This window comes from Dama dama, chromosome 7 (assembly GCF_033118175.1).
Source record: "Dama dama isolate Ldn47 chromosome 7, ASM3311817v1, whole genome shotgun sequence".
NCBI classification, from domain to species: Eukaryota; Metazoa; Chordata; class Mammalia; order Artiodactyla; family Cervidae; genus Dama; species Dama dama.
In genome coordinates, this window is record NC_083687.1 from 26,259,334 (window position 1) to 26,277,987 (window position 18,654).

Genomic DNA, 18,654 nt, shown 5'->3' on the forward strand with positions numbered 1-18,654 from the left:
TGACTCCCCAAATAGATACAGAATCCTCTAAATTTTTGCTTTGCCTGCTCAGAGAAGCAGTGAAGCATGAATCAGTTGATGGAATTAAAAAAAAAAAAAGCAACACTATAGACTTGCACACTAGGCTAAACTGGGTTCTCCCATACAGACTGTAGGCTGAGAATGACGTTATCAATGCGTCATCTTTTGAGGGTGCTCCTGGATGGACATTCCTTGTCCGAGGTAAAGCCAGCAAAAATCAGTCAGCTCCTCAGTGAGGCCTACGAAACACTTTGCAGTTTCTGTATCAGAAAAAATAAAGGATCATCAAAGCCACGCCAACTCTGGCAAGCCCAGGGCTTCCGTGTACTTATATGCGGGTGGCACAGTGCCCAGAGTGATGATGTAACTGAGTAGGACCCCATAGGCCTTCCCAGGAGGTGCGACGGGGGGAGGCCGACAGGCTTTTCCCCATAGCCTCTGCTTTCCCTCCTCTCTGAGGCATCGGGGTAACAGTATTTGATTAGCATTTCCTAAGCTGCTCTGCAAATATGAAAATCCCCCACCAAATGGAAGCTGTTTAACTACTTGATGAGCCTGAGCACAGAGCCCCAGGCCTTCAGGAGCCTGAGGACTGATAATGTTAACCTCTGTCACAGCATTCTGTTTCCTCACCACCATCAGTCAGAATTGTGCACCGCTGACCCGATGACCCACCCCCTACCCCCGACGCCCGACTCTCACCTGGCTTTTATAATGGCTTTGCTGAAACCCTTCAGAGAACTCAGGTTTGTTTTCTTTCCCACCCTTACCAGGGGATGAGCTATCATTCTCCTTGCACAGCCCTGCAATAAACATTTCTCTGCTCCAAACTCTGACGTTTCAGTTTGTTTGGCCTCACTCTACGTTGGGAACGTGAACTTGCACTAACAGTAAAGGCACATTCACAAGAACACAATCATTGGTGGCACTCTGGCCAGACCAGCTCACACTCGCTCTCAAAGCTGTATTAGATGTGTGGGCACTCAGGTGCTTCAGCCGTGTCCGAATCTTTGCGACCCATGGACTGCAGCCCAGACTCTTCTGTCCGTGGGACTTTCCAGGCAAGAATACTGGAGTGGGTTGCCATTTCCTTTTCCAGGGTATCTTCCTGACCCAGGGATTGAACCTGTGTCTCCTGCATCTCCTGCATTGGCAGGCATATTTTTTACCTCTCGTACCACCTGTGAAGCCCCCAGGAAGATACAGAGGATAACTGAATTCGCTGAGAAAAGTAGAGACACAATTTCAGAAAAGAAAATTTTAGTTGGCCATTCATTGCTAAGACAGGCTAAGCCTTCCTTTGGGAAGATAAAGTAATAAAATCTAAAAAGAACTGCATCATATAGCTCAAAAAGGAAGTATAAAAAGAAGATTATAAGTTATTATTAAAAGCTCTAGACTATAACAGCAACTTCTGAAGAAGGAATTCATAGGGCCTGGACTCTATCTCAGGCCTGTCCATGCTGATCGTGCTAGGCCGCCTCTCCAGTGAATTCTGAACTCTGTGCTTAGAGCCTGTGGGAATGACAATGGAAGGATAAGACCCCATCTGGGCAGGGGAATCTTGAAGATCCTATCCAGGTTACTCATTGCCTAAGAGAAAACAGACAGTAATCACCCCTGCCTCCGGACAGTATCTATCGGAATGTAACCACAGGCTTATTGATTATTAACTGTTTCAACACATAACACGTGAATGATGGGGTTATTGTGATTGTATTTACCCTTCCTTTGTAAGCCTCAAGGGATTTGGGCTGGTGGGTTTGGACATGTACACATGGGGTATAAAAGATTTTCACAAATGCTGGTCGGGGCCCTTGGCTAAGAGGAGTCTCTGCCTTGGGCCCGCCGGTGTAATAAACTGCACTCCACTATCTGCATTGTCCTTCTGAGTGAGTTTGTTTCCCGGAAAGCATGGCTATAACACTTCCACTGGCTGTTAAAAATTAAAGTATATATTTATAACTGTTTAATGTACAACCTCAACTACTAAACAGAAAAAAAATATTAAGCAGAGAAAATTCAGACTTAGAGCAGACACTAGTATGTCATCCCCAATGATATTTCAGTTGAGTTCAGTTCAGTTCAGTTGCTCAGTCATGTCCGGCTCTTTGCGACCCCATGGACTACAGCACGCCAGGCTTCCAGGTCCATCACCAACTCCCAGAGCTTGCTCAAACTCATGTCCATTGAGTCAGTGATGCCATCCAACCATCTCAACCTCTGTCGTCCCCTTCTCCTCCTGCCTTCAATCTTTCCCAATAATATTTAAGTATCAATAAACTAGTTCTCAAGGTAACCTGCTGTGGTCTCCCTAAAATCTCTTCAAAACACATTCACTTACCTGCCAAAAGTAGTATTTTGATACTTGTCAGAGAGATCAGCCAGCCAGTCATCTTTTCCGCTGAAATCGATCCTTTCAAAATTGCTCATACATTAAACACATCTTCAATTTTGATTGGAGCAGAATAGCTTTATAAAAAACAAACTGAAAACAATGACTATCATTTTTGCTTACATACAATCACTTTGCTGTGTTAAAACTTGGAAAATTAAGGAGATTATACCAACAGGACCCTAGAATCTTCTGAGAGACCCACCATCATCCCAACTTGCAAGAAAAGGACAATCTAAGAATCTTACATAAAATCATCACTATTCTACCCCCTCTCCTTGTCTCATTCACTTATTTTATGCATACTTAAGCTAGGTAAGTAATAGTAACCTCTTGCATTAATTCATTCTTAAACAAACACTTACATTTTAAAAGTAAGTAAATTCCAGAGTCAAAATACTAGCTAACAGTGATGGGGGGGGGGGGGTTGTTTTGTTTTGTTTTGTGGAAGTCTGTCCTCCAGGAAGCAATCAACACGCAAAAAAAGAGCTTAACAAAATGAATGTTAAACATGGTAACAGGTTGAAAAACTGATGCTAATGGAAATTTGGAAGACATTATCTTACCCTGGTGGCTCAGCCATAAAGAATGTGCCTGCAGTGAAAGAGACCAGGGTTCGATCCTGGGGTGGGGAAGCTCCCCTGGAGGAGGGCATGGCAACCCACTCTAGTATTCTTGCCTGGAGAATCCCATGGACAGAGGATTTTGTCAGGCTACAGTCCGTGGGGGTCACACAGAGTCGGACACGACTGAAGCGACACAGCAGCAGCAGCATCTTACCCTCACAGCAGAGGAAACAGGGAGGGAGAAACTGGAAGAAAAAGCTGGACCCTCCAAACTGGACCCCAGGACCCCAGGTCCCTCTACTTCAATCTACAATGCCTGGATCATCTTCCTTAAATGCTGCCTTCACTGTGGCATTGTCCTGTTTAATGCTTTCAATTCAAAGCAAAAACTGTATCACATCAAACAGAGGATAAGAATACTTGGGAGGATTTTTATTAAGAATAACTGAAGTGATATATACCTAAAGAAATTAACACAGGGCCTGGTACAAAGAAGACAATCACAAAGGTCAGTTTTCCTTTCAAAGGCTCTCTGCTTCCCACAGAAAGCCCCAACTCTGCAGTTTCACCAAGACCTGCCCCTCACCGTTCCAACTTCCCCTTTCACTGCACCCAGCAAGTTCCCCACACGGCAGCCTCTGCCTCGGATCCTGCTGGTCCCTTTCTAGAGTCCCCCAGCTTTCTTGTGCCCTAACAAACTCCTGGCCTCCTTCAGGACCCATCTCAGGAGCTGCCTCTCCACGGAATCTGTCGCCCACGTAGATTCATAAATTAACTGGGCCCCGGACTTCCCTGGTGGTCCAGTGGCTAAAACTCCACACTCACAATGTAGGGGGCCCAAGTCAGGGAACTAGATCCCACATGCTGCAACCAAGACACAGTGCAGCCAAATAAATAAAGGTTTAAGAAAAAAATTAACTGTTCTCCAAATACAGAGGGCAAGGAGAGACCTTAGAAGGAGGCAGACACTCCAGATTGGCAGGTGCTGGGTTTCATAAGCAGGAAAACTTACATACAAGGCTTGTCTCGGGTGTTAGCAAGATGAATAGATTTCCACCCATCACAATCTTAAAAGTTTATACAGAGGCTTGAACAGAGTTCAGTCACGTGTTCAATCCCAATGATCTCAATGCCACATGACTCTCTCAAAACTTCATGTTTGAAAATAGCTCCTGTTGTGGAACCTTTGGGCAAAACGTACATTTCAAGTACACAGGGTGGGGTGGGAGGAGGCCTGCTTGCCGGTGGACTGGTGGTCACGCCCTGTCCATGACCTCCTCCAGCATCCACCCCTCTTGACCTTGTAATAGGTGAAGCAAGTCTCCACATGCTAACATTATATCCTCAATGTAACAGACCCCTTTCATTGATATTGGGGGGGGCGGGGTTAAGGAAACAATGAAGCCAAAAAAATAGTTTCACCATTACAAAATAAATAAATAAATAAATGCCCAGAAAAAGAGTCTACAAAAAGCCTAAGAATAAACGTATCTTACAGGTATGTCCAAATTAAGATAGTGCAATGGATAACCACCTGTAGTTAATTCCACTCCACAAACATTTATAGTATGCCTAATATATGATGGGCACGATGATTTCTGCTGTTGTTTAGTGACTGAGTCGTGTCCAACTCTTTTGCAACCCCATGGACTGTAGCCCTCCAGGCTCCTCTGTCCATGGGATTTCCCAGGCAAGAATTCTGGAGTGGGTTGCCATTTCCTTCTCCATGGGATCTTCCCAACCCAGGGATCGAACCCGCAGTTTCTGCCACGTCTCCTGTATTAGAGGAAGATTCTGTACCGCTGGAGCTGGGAAAACAGAGATAAATTATCTCTGTACCTGCCCTCAAGTACCCAGCAGTTGGGGTAGCGGCAGAAGCTACTCTCCCATCCAAGTACTAACCAGGCCCAACCCTGCTTAGCTTCTGAGATCAGACGAGATCAGGTGCGTTCAGGGTGGTATGGCCGTGGACAGAAACTACTCTCATTTACAAGAGGAGTTCTAAAGTTTTCAAGTAGATTAAGCAGGTGTTTCTTTAACTTGTAAAATTCTCTATATTTTACACCTATTTGGAATAGGATTCATTTTTCAAACATTTAATTTTCAGAAATACATCTACTGCCTAGAGAAAAGTACCCAGGAGTTACTTACAGTCCAAAAGCATCAGATTTGATTTACTTGTCACACCCAACAGAAATGTCACACCTAACAGAATATTTTGGGCACAAGAGAGTCGATTTTCAGTCTGACTGGGATTTTAACATTTTATTTTGGTGCCTGCTCCCAAATTTAGAACATCAGAAGTAAATAGTCACATATTGGTTTTCTTAAAACCCTGGGTTGGGAGGGGGCAGATGGGAGGAAATGGGTGATTGGAATTGACACATATACACTATCAATAAATACTATGTATAAAACAGGTAACTAGTGAGAACACACTATAAAGCACAGGAAACTCTAGTCAAAGCGCTGTGGAGACCTGGATCGGATGGAGGTCCAAAAGGGAGGGGTACATGTCCCTGGACGGCTAATTCCTTTTGCTGAGCAGTATAAACTAATACAACATTGTAAATTAACTATACGCCAATAAAAATTAATTGTTAAAAAACCTCCATGTTCAGACTTACATCTTCCCTCTAAAACAGAGCAATCAAACCAATAACAAATGTATTTTCTCTTAATATGGTTATCCACTAATTCTTCCTAAGAACAAACTCAGCCTCCATTTAAATACTTTCACCAGAATATTTTCAACCAGAGGAGAGCTGTGTGCATCAGGTCAGTACCCCCCCCCCACCCCCCCCCAACCCCCCCACCCCCCCCCCCACCCCCCCCCCCCCCCCCCCCCCCCCCCCCCCCCGTCTCTCTCTTTCCACTCTATGCTCCCTCTTCCTCCTCCTCTCTCTCCCCTTCCCATCCCCCTTCCCTTTGGGACTTTGGAAAACAAACCTGGAAGGTTGCTACATTGTATCCTCCAGCCTTCCTTTGTTTAACACGTGAGCAAAAAGGCCTTGCCTAGAAAACACACAGCAGAGACATTTCTGAACCCAACAGTACCTTTTCCTGTTTCTCTCTCCTTTGGACTCAAGGGAGGAGTTCTTTCCTTTCAGAATGACCTTGTTCCTTTCAGAATGACCTTGTTCCCCTTAGAAACCGATGGCCGTGTTACCTGGTTAGAGCCCACCCGCAGCGGCACAGGTAACTTACTTGCGGCGGACTGTAACTCACCTAACTCGTTTGTGTCCCAGCCAAACCTGTGCTAAAGAAAAAATTCAGAGCTGACCATGGGGCAAGTTTAATGATTAACACAAGCTACTGAGGCTTTTTCCCCATGATCTTTTATTAACCACCAAAGAAATTCTTACATTTTTTTCCACTTACCTGTACCCTAGACAAAATGTTTAGATGAAAGTTCACCCAATGAGACAGACAGGTATTCAGTGATTGAAAGAATCTGTCAGTAAGTCAGTGATCGAACACAGGCCCAGGAGAAAGGGCCACCAAAGGACTGGTCCCCATTCATGAGCAGTCTCTGACTTCTCATCAAGAGGAAAGGCTGCTAAATGCCCTGCCTCAGGTTGGCATTCTCACTATGCGGGGGTGAGTCTAAATGTTACTGAGTCCAACTGCCTGGCAGGCCAATGAATCGGAGAGGAGGTGTTGGGGTAAGGAATACACTTTAGGAGAGCCCGCTGACCAATAAGATGGCAGACGATCTCAAAATAAGTGCATTATTGGGGTCTGATGCCAGGTCCTTTTACAGATCAGAGATAGGGGGAGTGAAGAAACAAAGTAAAAAGGCCTTTAATCTTGCAAGTATCTCCTAGACGGGCAAGCCTGAGGCAAGGGATCTTAATTTCTTCCTTCCTACCATCTACAGGTGGACAGGGTTATAAACAAAGGCACTTTAATAGTCAGGCAGAGGGGCAGGATTCTCCCTGGGCAGTTCTGTGTGGTTATAATAACAAAAGAGCAAGTCACAGAACCAGTTCCAACATGAAGTGCAAGTTGGCTTTTCCCTGCAACCTAAAGGGCTTCCCTTGTAGCTCAGTTGGTAAAGAATCTGCCTGCAGTGCAAGAGACCTGGGTTTGATTCCTGAGTCTAGAAGATCCCCTGGAGAAGGGATAGGCTACCCACTCCAGTATTCTTGGGCTTCCCTATGGCTCAGCTGGTAAAGAATCCGCCAGCAATGTGGGAGACCCAGGTTCAGTTCTTGGGTTGGGAAGATTTCCTGGAAGAGGGAAAAGTTACCCACTCCAGTATTCTGACCTGTAGAATTCCATGGACTGTATAGTTCACGGGGTCACTGGACTGTATAGTCCATGGGATTGCAAGAAGTCGGACATGATTGAGTGACTTTCACTGCAACCTAAAGAAGCAAACAGAAGATGATCTACTCAAAGTTTTGCTGAGAAAGGGCTTGTGCAAGCCCTATTTTCTCACTTTCCTCCCTCCCTCCTGATCTTGCCTTTTGGCCAAGAAGAAGTCCTTGGCTTCCACCCATCACCTCCTGTTAGGACCCAGACCGCAGGTCTCAGTCACTGGTTTGACTCTCTTGATGAGCAATCAGACATGCACCCGACCTTGGAGGTCAGCACCACCTTCGTACTTGGTTCTTTTATAAAGAACATAATACAGTTTCTGCCCTCAAAGTGCTTGCTCTCTGACAGGGGAAACAAAATCATGATCAGATTAGTTTATTATATTTTAGTCAAATCTCGTGATTAAGACTTAACTCATGTTTTATTTCTTGCTACTTTAAAAAGAGGTTTCCAGAAATTAACGCCATCTATCCTTGAGTAAAGAACTTACAATCAATATTTATAATTCTTTTTGGCAGCCTAGCCATCAAGAGGGCTTCTCAGGTGGCTCAGTGGTAAAGAATCCGCCTGCTCCAGGGGATGTTCCCAATGCAAGGATTGAACCTGAGTCTCCTGCATTCGTTGGTAGATTCTTTACCAGGGAAGCCCTAAAATATAGAGCTAGAAGTCATCAAAATGAGTGAGAGTACCACTGTAAATGTGACCTCTTGAGTATGGTGATGCCTCAAAACATTTGGGTTATACATGTCTTTCTCAAACTATAGGACTGGCCAAAAAGTTCTTTTGGATTTTTCTATACAATAAGGATATTAGGAAAATCCAAAAGAACTTTTTGGCTATCCCCCAATAGATGCCGCATTTCTTAAAGAAAGAAATTGATATTTTCCCTCTATACCTTGAAATCCTTTTGCACTGTACCTTATATACTGTAGGCACACAATCAAATGAAAAGAAATGCCTGTGAATTCATTTGAGGAAAAACAGTCTGCAGTAGATGAGGGCCACCAAAGTCAAAAGCAGGTTTTAAATGGAAACCAAGAATGCTCAATGCGTTTATTTCTATTTTTGTCTTTTTTCTTTCTTTCTTTCTTTTTTTTGCTTTCTCTTTATCAAACTTGTTTTATCATATCCTCTTCAACTCATAGGCATGTTTCTGATAGAAAATGAACCTGGAACACAGCATGAACATGGCCCTTTCATCCAAGTAAGATTTTCACTTGTAAGTGGGGCTCTGGAGTATATACCATTTGTGTGACTAGCCCTGAAACTGTGGCACACCTACACCCTTCACATTTTCTGTATGGTCAGACTCTTCCCCAGGTAAGGTGAGACAGGTAAATTCCCCTTTCACCTGTCTAAGACTGACCCAACTCAAGTTACTCAAGTCCTTCCTTTTCCTTGACTCCCTGCTGCTGCTGCTGCTGCTAAGTCGCTTCAGTCGTGTCCGACTCTGTGCGACCCCATAGATAACAGCCCACCAGCCTCCTCCGTCCCTGGGATTCTCCAGGCAAGAACACTGGAGTGGGTTGCCATTTTCTTCTCCAATGCATGAAAGTGAAAAGTGAAAGTGAAGTTGCTCAGTGTTGCCACACCTCCTCCAGGGGATCTTCCCATCCAGGCATCAAACCCGAGTCTCATTATGTCTCCTGCATTAGCAGACAGGATCTTTACCGTTACCAACACCTGGGAAGCCCACAAGTCTCCCTCGCCTCCCTTTTTCATAAAGAAACAAAGCTAAGGGAATTATATTCTCTCTGGTTCAATATCATACCCCTGATTACATTTGGAGCCAAAGGATAATGAATATATGAACTCATATTTGGAAAAGAAATGAATTTGTTCCACTAGAGGGGTTAAGCTACTGATCAAATATTTGTTTCTTAGTTTCTTTAGACAAAGTTTCCCACTAAAGTAAAATTATTTAAAAGTAATCCAACATTATTGCCCCTGTCTGAGGTCAGTTTTGCTGATTAACTTACTCTGATAGTAATGACCCCCACTTATCTGGAATCAAAATTGTCGTGCTCTCTATCATCTTGATGAGAGTCCTAAAAACCAAAAGGATGCCTTGGGTGTTACAGGCGAAAATAACTCATCAAGTCCATGTACTTGGGAGTTAACGTTGAACTACAGGCAGTTTCCTCATTCGAATGAGCAGAGCTAACTGGCTACTCCAGCATCATATATTCTGGGAATCTATGGGCTATATATCTCAATCATCCTGAGGGTATCATTGGATCACAACACTCAGCATAGCTAGATTCATACCAGTGACACAGGGTGATCAGAAAGTGGTGAGATCAAGTTCATATCTAATCTGGGGCATGATCAACTATCTCAGTTTGCCTATAACCAGGAGCTTTCCAAGGTAAAGTCACGGGGCTTTCAGTGTTAAACAGGGTGAGTCCCAGGAAAACCACCAGGGTGACTCATCAGCCCTACACTTTAGACAGCTCCTAGTCCAGAAATAGTCAATATTTTTCTAAAATGCTTTCGCACTCAATGTGGACAGATTTTATTCAGTTGCTTATAAAATTCACTTACATGTCAAGTAATTCAGTTCCTGCCATGTCAGATAAAATAGGTGTTGTGATATCCAGTGTTTTCCAGACCACAGAGGCATATTTTTCTTTGAAGTTGGAGCCTTTGTGGGAAATATGGGAAAACAGCATATGTCAGTTTCTGAATTACAGACAATACAGTATCTTCTCCCTGGGATCAGCAGAATTTAAAATAAATCATACCAGCAGGGAGCCACAATACAGAAGCAATTAATTTTTTTCTAGTTTGATACCATGTTACTATTAATATCTGAGTCAGGAGCCCAGCAGAGATGTCTAAAGTATATCTCATATTTTGTTTTAAAAGGATGAGTGACATGGAAGTCATAAATTTCTGCAGCCCAGTAGAATGCTTGCTTTAGCAGCAGAATGTTATGATACTGTCAAATTCTATATCCTAGAGAAAATTGTTTTGAAAATGGAAGAAATGTTTTCCCCTTCTCTGGCAAATGTTGCACAGCTGATAAAGTAGCCGAGTCTGATACCTGACATGAGGGACAACATCGGTGGTGAAAATGAATTGGTGGTGGTTTAGTTGCTAAGTCGTGTCCGACTCTTGTGGCCCCATGGACTATAGTAGTGTTCCAGGCTCCTCTGTCCATGGGATTTCCCAGGCAAGACTACTAGAGTGGGTTGCCATTTCCTTCTTCAGGGGATTTTCCCAACCCAGGAATTGAACCCGGGTCTCTTGCACTGCAGGCAGATTCTTTACCAACTGAGCTACGAGGGAAGCCCCACATGACAATGAGGGGAACTACAAAAACCTAGAAGTAAGATTGCCTTTAGAATTAAACAATGAAAACAACCAGTAATGGATCAAGTTGGTCGGTAAGACTTAAAGTTATTACTATATCTAAAGAAAACCATTCAGATGTCTGTTTGTGAAGATGGATAGTGTGGCAGTGACTTTAAAAATAGTCTTTGTCAATGATCTCATTGGAAGGAGATATATGTCTCCCTCTTGAACCCAGATAGACTCGTGACTCACGTATAATCAATGGTGATCACTGGAGATGACGCCTTCTGACTCCAAGGCTAAGTCACAATACAGTTTTGCAGTGTAGGTTGGTACACTTACACTTGCATTTAGAACTCTCAGCCAATCTCTGAGAAGTCCAGCTATCTGGGGCCACCATGCCAGGAGGAGGCCTCCAGTGAGGCTTATTACAACCATACGGGCTACTTACACCCATTTATCGTGACCTTGGAAATATCGAGTAGCTCTTTTAAAGTCACAGCTAATGAATGTGAAATCAAGCCTGAGAACCAAATCGGCGGATCACACACCCAAATGTGCTTTCTCGGCTGTAGCTGGTATATGCATTCTGCTGTATGGACTGACGAGGCACCGATCCCATGACAGGTGCTCAGAGCTGGCAGAGAGAAGTGAGAGATACTTAGGAAAAAACCTCTCACTCTGCCCCCACAAGTTCAAATATTACCATTTCCTTTGTGTTCCTAGAAGTGAGAAATTGGGGGAAAGCTCTCCATCTGAAAGATGAAAACTCTTATACCCCCACTCCAGGGACAGTCATGAGGATAAGATGAGATAACCTAGAATCTTAGAGTCAGATAATGCAGTCATCTTTGGTGTTACAACCGGAAGACCTCCAGGAGGTGCTGGTGCTGGGCCATGTCTGAACTGATATGGGCTCCTGGGCTCTTATTCAGAAGCTCATTTCTTTCTTCTTCCTTCTTGTTAAAAGGCAGCAAGAAAGAGTCTGCCAAGTGTGATGGAGCTTTGATTATTCTCTCTGAGGCCTTCATGTATTTTTTACATGAAGTTGGAGGTGGGAGGGTTGAGGAGAGGTTGGAGAAAAAGCAGGAAAGCAGGTTGTCTCCCTACACCGTCCTGCACTTTCAACGCTTTGTAAGTGAGCCCTGCCCTTCATCTGAGAACTCTGATGGGGCTGGGCATGCCCTATTTATAGACAACAACTGCTGCAGAACTTCAAAGGGGGCACACAACTAAGCCAGAGGAGTGAGGGAACACTCAGAGGAAAGGATGGGACACAACAGCTCCTGGCAGCCAGCTCTGGGCCCTGCCAGAAATGCCCCATCATCCCCCAGTGCAGTAAATGGCCAAAGACCATTGTGTCAATCCCAGAAGTGCAGCTCTCAGCCAAGGCAGGTGATCCAAGTGGGCTTTATTTGACTTTGTACTACAATCTGACAAGCTCTTATATTAACCAGATTAATTGGCCTTTAGAGACAGACCAAGATTTCCAGAAAATGAACACCTAATTCTCACCTTAAAATCTCAAAAACAAAGAAGAAGAGGAAGAAGAAGGAGGAGGGGAAGTGAGGAGGACAGGGGGAGGGGAGCAGAAAGAGAAGAAACGTATTCAGTATGGCGGACTGAATAATGAATGGCCCTCCCAAAGTTATTCACATCCTAATCCCCAGAGGGGATTGTCAAAATGTGACCTTTCATGGAGAGAGGGACTGTGCCGGTGTGATGAAGTTAATGGGTCCTGATGGGGAGAGTCTCCTGGTTGGCCCACTGTCATCACAAAGGTCCTCATAGGAGAGAAGCAGGAGGATCAGAGTTAGTAGTAGGGGATGTGATAATAGGAGTCAGAGTTTGATGTGTTAGGAGAAAAAGGACCACGAGCTGAGGAGTGCAAGGGATCTTGAGAAGCTGACCGAAAGGCAAGGAAACAGTTTTCCCCACAGAACCCCCAGAAGGAACAGTCCTACGAAACTGATTCAGCCCTACAAAAACTTTGATTTAGTCCTACAAAACTGATTTTGACTTCTGACCCTAGACTGTGAGATAACAAATCCATGTTGTTTAAGCTACTAGGTTTATATGGTACTGTATTATAGCAGCCTTAGATGTTGTTTATATGTTTATATAATATTGTATTATTATATAATTGCATCAGCCAGGAAGTGTTGTCATTTGGTGCCATTAAAGTGTAAATGTCCCTCTTGGAAGACACTGGTGCAATCACCCATAAAACATAGTGGGTCACTTAGCCCCTGAATTACCCCTTTAAATGTTTAAATTTTTCACCCACTCTCTTCTCCTGCCTCCTTCAAAAGGACCAAAAGTACTCAAGGAGCAGGTTCTTAACTGAAGTTCAAGTAAATGGGCATACAAGAAAAAGTCTGGAAAAAATATATTTTTAGTTTAGGATCAGGGGAAGTATGAATTTTTAGGTACATGTAGATTAAAATAAAAGACTGCATGGATATACATGTTAGAATGATAAGTGTTAACCCTTGAGGTAAGATTGTAGATTATTTTTATTTTCTTCATTTTACTTACCTTAAATTGTCTCGTTCTAAAACAAACACATTATTATTGTGTCATAAAGTTTTTTTTTAAGTGATATCAGGTATCATAACACTAGTATCTTTTTTTGTAACTTGAAAAGGTGGTTTTTTTCTTTCTTTCTTTCTTTTTTTTTTTTTTTTTTTTTGTTTTAGAAACTGCCAAGGTCATTTCCCAAGTTTAGGACAATGGAACAGAAAATTTAGGATCCGACTGGACCCACTAGGGGGCAGTATTGAGCCCTTGAAGGTGAACACGGAAGCAGACCACTGTGAGCAAATAAATACTAACTTGGAAAACACGGCCATCCAAAATGTAAGCTTTCAGGCACCTCAGCACCCAGCCTGGCCCAGAATATCTTTCCATCAATCAACTTCACAGAGTGGCATTAGAGCAACTTCTTTCATTTGAAGGAGCCTAAAAAAGTACATTCTGTGTAACTCAATAACTTAGAAAGACAATTCACGAGAAAACAAGCTCTGTGATCAAATAGGGTGGAAAATGTTATTAGCTATACCCTTCCTCACGCTTCCCAGGTGGCTCAGTGGTAAATAAAATACGCCTGCCAATGCAGGAGACACCAGAGGTGAGCTTTCAATCCGCGGTTCAGGAAGATCCCCTGGAGGAAGAAATGGCACCTCACTCCAGTATTCTTGCTGTGAAAATCCCATGGACAGAGGATCCTGGTGGGCTACAGTCCATGGGGTCACAGAGAGTCAGACACATACACACACACCCCCTTCCTTGTGTTAGGGCTTCACTGACGCCTCTGACACACCCCTCCTTCAAGAGTCACAAAGGATATTGGCGGATTAAATCCTGTGACAGAGAACCTACTGTATAGCTCAGGGAAGCCTATTCAGTGCTCTGTGGTAACTTAAATAGAAAAGAAATCCAAAAATGAGGATATATGTATATCTATTGCTGATTTACCTTGCTGTATACTAGAAACTAACACATTGTATAACACAACATTGAAAGCAACTATCCTCCAATAAAAATTAATTAAAATAAATAAAGCCTCTGAGGTCCTACAGAAATGAATCCTACTTAAGTTTCTCGAAGTATTTCCCAAATACATATTTCACAGACCTATCGTTTTCATTGGGACTAGGGTTCCAATTCTGAACATTCTTTGGAAAATTATGCTATAATTATGAGATTTGTACTAAGTATATATTGGCACAGAGCTCCCCAAAATCCCTTCAGTTTCCTAAGTAATAGGAGTAAAGATGACTTGTGATATCCATCACAAACCTCTTTTAACCTGAGTTTATGCTAATAAGATGACTTTTGATAAGTATCTAAGAGTGGGAGTGGGTTGCCAGGGGACCAAGCCCATGACTGGAGGTTGGACTTTCAACCACAGACTCCCAACCTTTAGGGAGAGGAGAGGAACTGGAGACTGAGTTCAATCACCAATGGCCAATGATTTAATCAATCAGGCCATGTGATGTAATGAAGTCTCTACAAAAAAAAAAAAAAAGGGCCTGGGTTCAGAGGGCTTCCGGGTTGGTAGAAACGTGGAGATGTGGGAGAATAGTATGCCCAGAGAAGGCGTGGAAGCTGCGTGCCTCTTCCCTCATGTTTTCCTTTTAGCATCTCTTCCATCTGGCTGCTCCTGAGTTTTCTCCTTTTATAATAAACCAGTTTTCTAGTAAGTAAAATGTTTTCCTGAGTTTCATGAGCTGCTCAAACAAATTAGTCAAATCTGAAGAGAAACTCAGACTGAAAACCACAATCACAGAAAACTAACCAATCTGATCACATGGACCACACCTTTGTCTAGCTCAATGAAACTATGAGCCATGCTATGTAGGGCCACCCAAAACGGATAGGTCATGGAGGAGAGTTTTGACAAAACATGGTCTACTGGAGAAGGGAATGGCAAACCACTTCAGTATTCTTGAGAACCCCATGAACATTATTAAAAGGCAAAAAAATAGGACACTGAAAGATTAACTCCCCAGGTAGGTAGGTGCCCAATGTGCTACTGGAGATCAGTGGAGAACTAACTCCAGAAAGAATGAAGAGATGGAGCCAAAGCAAAAACAACACCCAGTTGTGGATGTGACTGGTGATGGAAGTAAAGTCCAATGCTGTAAAAAGCAATATTGCATAGGAACCTGGAATGTTAGGTCCATGAATCAAGGCAAGTTGGAAGTGGTCAAACAGGAGATGGCAAGAGTGAACATTGACATTTTAGGAATCAGCGAACTAAAATGGACTGGAATGGATAAATTTAACTCAGATGACCATTATATCTACTACTGTGGGCAAGAATCCCTTAGAAGAAATGGAGTAGCCATCATAGTCAACAAAAGTCAGAAATGCAGTACTTGGATACAATCTCAAAACTGACAGAATGGTCTCTGTTCATTTCCAAGGCAAACCTTTCAATATCACAGTAATCCAAGTCTATGCCCCGACCAATGTTGCTGAAGAAGCTGAAGTTGAACGGTTCTATGAAGACCTATAAGACCGTCTAGAACTAACACACTGAGAAGATGTCCTTTTCATTATAGGGGACTGGAATGCAAAAGTAGGAAGTCAAGAAATACCTGGAGTAACAGGCAAATTTGGCCTTGGAGTTCAGAATGAAGCAGGGCAAAGGCTAACAGAGTTTTGCCAAGAAAATGCACTGATCACAGCAAATATCCTCTTCCAACAACACAAGAGAAGACTCTACACATGGACATCACCAGATGGTCTATACTGAAATCAGATTGACTATATTCTTTGCAGCCAAAGATGGAGAAGCTCTATACAGTCAGCAAAAACAAGACTGGGAGCTGACTGTGGCTCAGATCATGAACTCCTTATTGCCAAATTCAGGCTTAAATTGAAGAAAATAGGGAAAACCACTAGGCCTTTCAGGTATGACCTAAATCAAATCCCTTACAACTAGACAGTGGAAGTGAGAAACTCAAGGGATTAGATCTGATAGACAGAGAGCCTGATGAACTATGGATGGAGGTTCATGATACTGTACAGGAGACAGGGATAAAGACCATCCCCAAGAAAAAGAAATGCAAAAAGGCAAAATGGTTGTCTGAGGAGGCCTTACAAATAGCTGTGAATAGAAGAGAAGCGAAAGGCAAAGGAGAAAAGGAAAGATATACCCATTTAAATGCAGAGTTCCAAAGAACAGCAAGGAGAGATAAGAAAGCCTTCCTCAGTGATCAGTGGAAAGAAATAGAGGAAAACAACAGAATGGGAAAGACCACAGATCTCTTCAAGAAAATTAGAGACACTAACGGAACTTTTCATGCAAAGACGGGCACAGTAAAGGACAGAAATGTTATGGACCTAACAGAAGCAGAAGATACTAAGAAGAGGTGGCAAGAATACACTGAAGAACTATACAAAAAAGATCTTCACAACCCAGATGATCATGATGGTGTGATCACTCACATAGAGCCAGACATCCTGGAATGTGAAGTCAAGTGGGCCTTAGGAAGCATCATTACGAACAAAGCTAATGGAGGTGATGGAATTCCAGTTGAGCTATTTCAAATCCTAAAAGATGATGCTCTGAAAGTGCTGCACTCAATATGCCAGCAAATTTGGAAACCTCAGCAGTGGCCACAGGACTGAAAAAGGTCAGTTTTCATCCCAATCACAAAGAAAGGCAATGCCAAAGAATGCTCAAACTACCGCACAATTGCACTCATCTCACACACTAGCAAAGTAATGCTCAAAATTCTCCAAGCCAGGCTTCAACAGTATGTGAACAGTGAACTTCCAGATGTTTAAGCTGGATTTCAAAAAGGCAGAGGAGCCAGAGATCAAATTGCCGACATTTGCTGGATCATCAAAAAAGCAAGAGAGCTCCAGAAAAACATCTACTTTTGCTTTATTGACTATGGCAAAGCCTTCGACTGTGTGGATCACAACAAACTGTGGAAAATTCTGAAAGAGATGGAAATACCAGACCACCTGACCTACCTCTTGAGAAATCTGTATGCAGGTCAAGAAGCAACAGTTAGAACTGGACATAGAACAACAGACTGGTTCCAAATCGGGAAAGGAGTATGTCAAGGCTGTATATTGTCACCTTGCTTATTTAACGTATATGCAGAGTACATCATGAGAAATGCTGGACTGGATGAAGCACAAGCTGGAATCAAGATTGCCGGGGAGAAATATCAATAACCTCAGATATGCAGATGACACCACCCTTATGGCAGAAAGTGAAGAAGAACTAAAAAACCTCTTGATGAACGTGAAAGAGGAGAGTGAAAAAGTTGGCTTAAAACTCAACATTCAGAAAACTAAGATCATGGCATCTGGTCCCATCACTTCATGGCAAATAGATGGGGAAACAGTGGAAACAGTGTCAGACTTAATTTTGGGGGGCTCCAAAATCATTTCAGATGGTGACTGCAGCCATGAAATTAAAAAATGCTTGCTCCTTGGAAGAAAAGTTATGACCAACCTAGATGGCATATTAAAAAGCAGAGACATTACTTTGCCAACAAAGGTCCGTCTGGTCAAGGCTATGGTTTTTCCAGTAGCCATGTATGGATGTGAGAGTGGAACTATAAAGAAAGCTGAGTGCTGAAGAATTGATGCTTTTGAACTGTGGTGTTGGAGAAGACTCTTGAGAGTCCCTTGGACTGCAAGGAGATCCAACCAGTCCATCCTAAAGGAGATCAGTCCTGCATATTCATTGGAAGGACTGATACTGATGCTGAAACTCCAATACTTTGGCCACCTGATGGAAGAACTGACTCATTTGAAAAGACCCTGATGCTGGGAAAGATTGAAGGTGGGAGGAGAAGGGGACAGCAGAGGGTGAGATGGTTGGATGGCATCACTGACTCAATGGACATGAGTTTCAGTAAACTCTGGGAGTTGGTGATGGACAGGGAGGCCTGGCGTGCAGCAGTCCATGGGGTTGCAAAGAGTCGGACACGACTGAGTGACTGAACTGAAGAGAAGGTCATGGGAACTTCCAATTATAGACATTTGGTTCAGAAACACAGGTAACCTGTCCTTGCCATTGGCATCTAATGTGAGTGCAGTCTTCTGCAATTGAGTCCTAGACCTGTCAGATATGATGCTACCTCCAAGTAGATAGCATCAGAATTGAGTTAAATAGTAGAGCACTCGGGAATTCCCTGGCAGTCTGGTGGCCCGGACTCATGCTTTCACTGTCAAGGGCCTGGGATCAACCCCTGGTCAGGGAACTCAGATCCTGCAAGCCACTTGGCCTAGGACACTCAGCTGGTGTCCCAAAATTGATAAATGTGTGGGAAACCCATGTATCTGATGTCAAAAGTGTACAAATACTTATGATATCACATATGTGGAATCTAAAAAAATAATACAAATTAACTTTTTTACAAGACAGAAATAGACTCACAGACATAGGAAACACAGTTACCACAGGAGAAAGGTAGAGGAGGGATAAATTAGCAGTTTGGGATTAAGAAATACAACTACTACATATAAAATAAACAACAAGGACCTACTGTATAGCACAGGGAACTATATTCAATATTT

At 43.1% G+C, this 18,654-nt stretch overlaps 1 protein-coding gene across 1 annotated transcript in view; it reads right to left on the minus strand.

Moving 5' to 3' along the window:
* Nucleotides 1-2,490, minus strand: part of PKHD1 (PKHD1 ciliary IPT domain containing fibrocystin/polyductin) — a 428,428-nt gene extending 425,938 nt beyond the window's left edge. Inside the window, exon 1 of the mRNA XM_061146900.1 lies at nucleotides 2,366-2,490. Within this exon, the coding sequence (XP_061002883.1) occupies nucleotides 2,366-2,417 (52 nt within the window). The 5' untranslated portion in view covers nucleotides 2,418-2,490. The remainder of the gene's footprint in view (nucleotides 1-2,365) is intronic.
* Nucleotides 2,491-18,654: the final 16,164 nt, after the last annotated feature.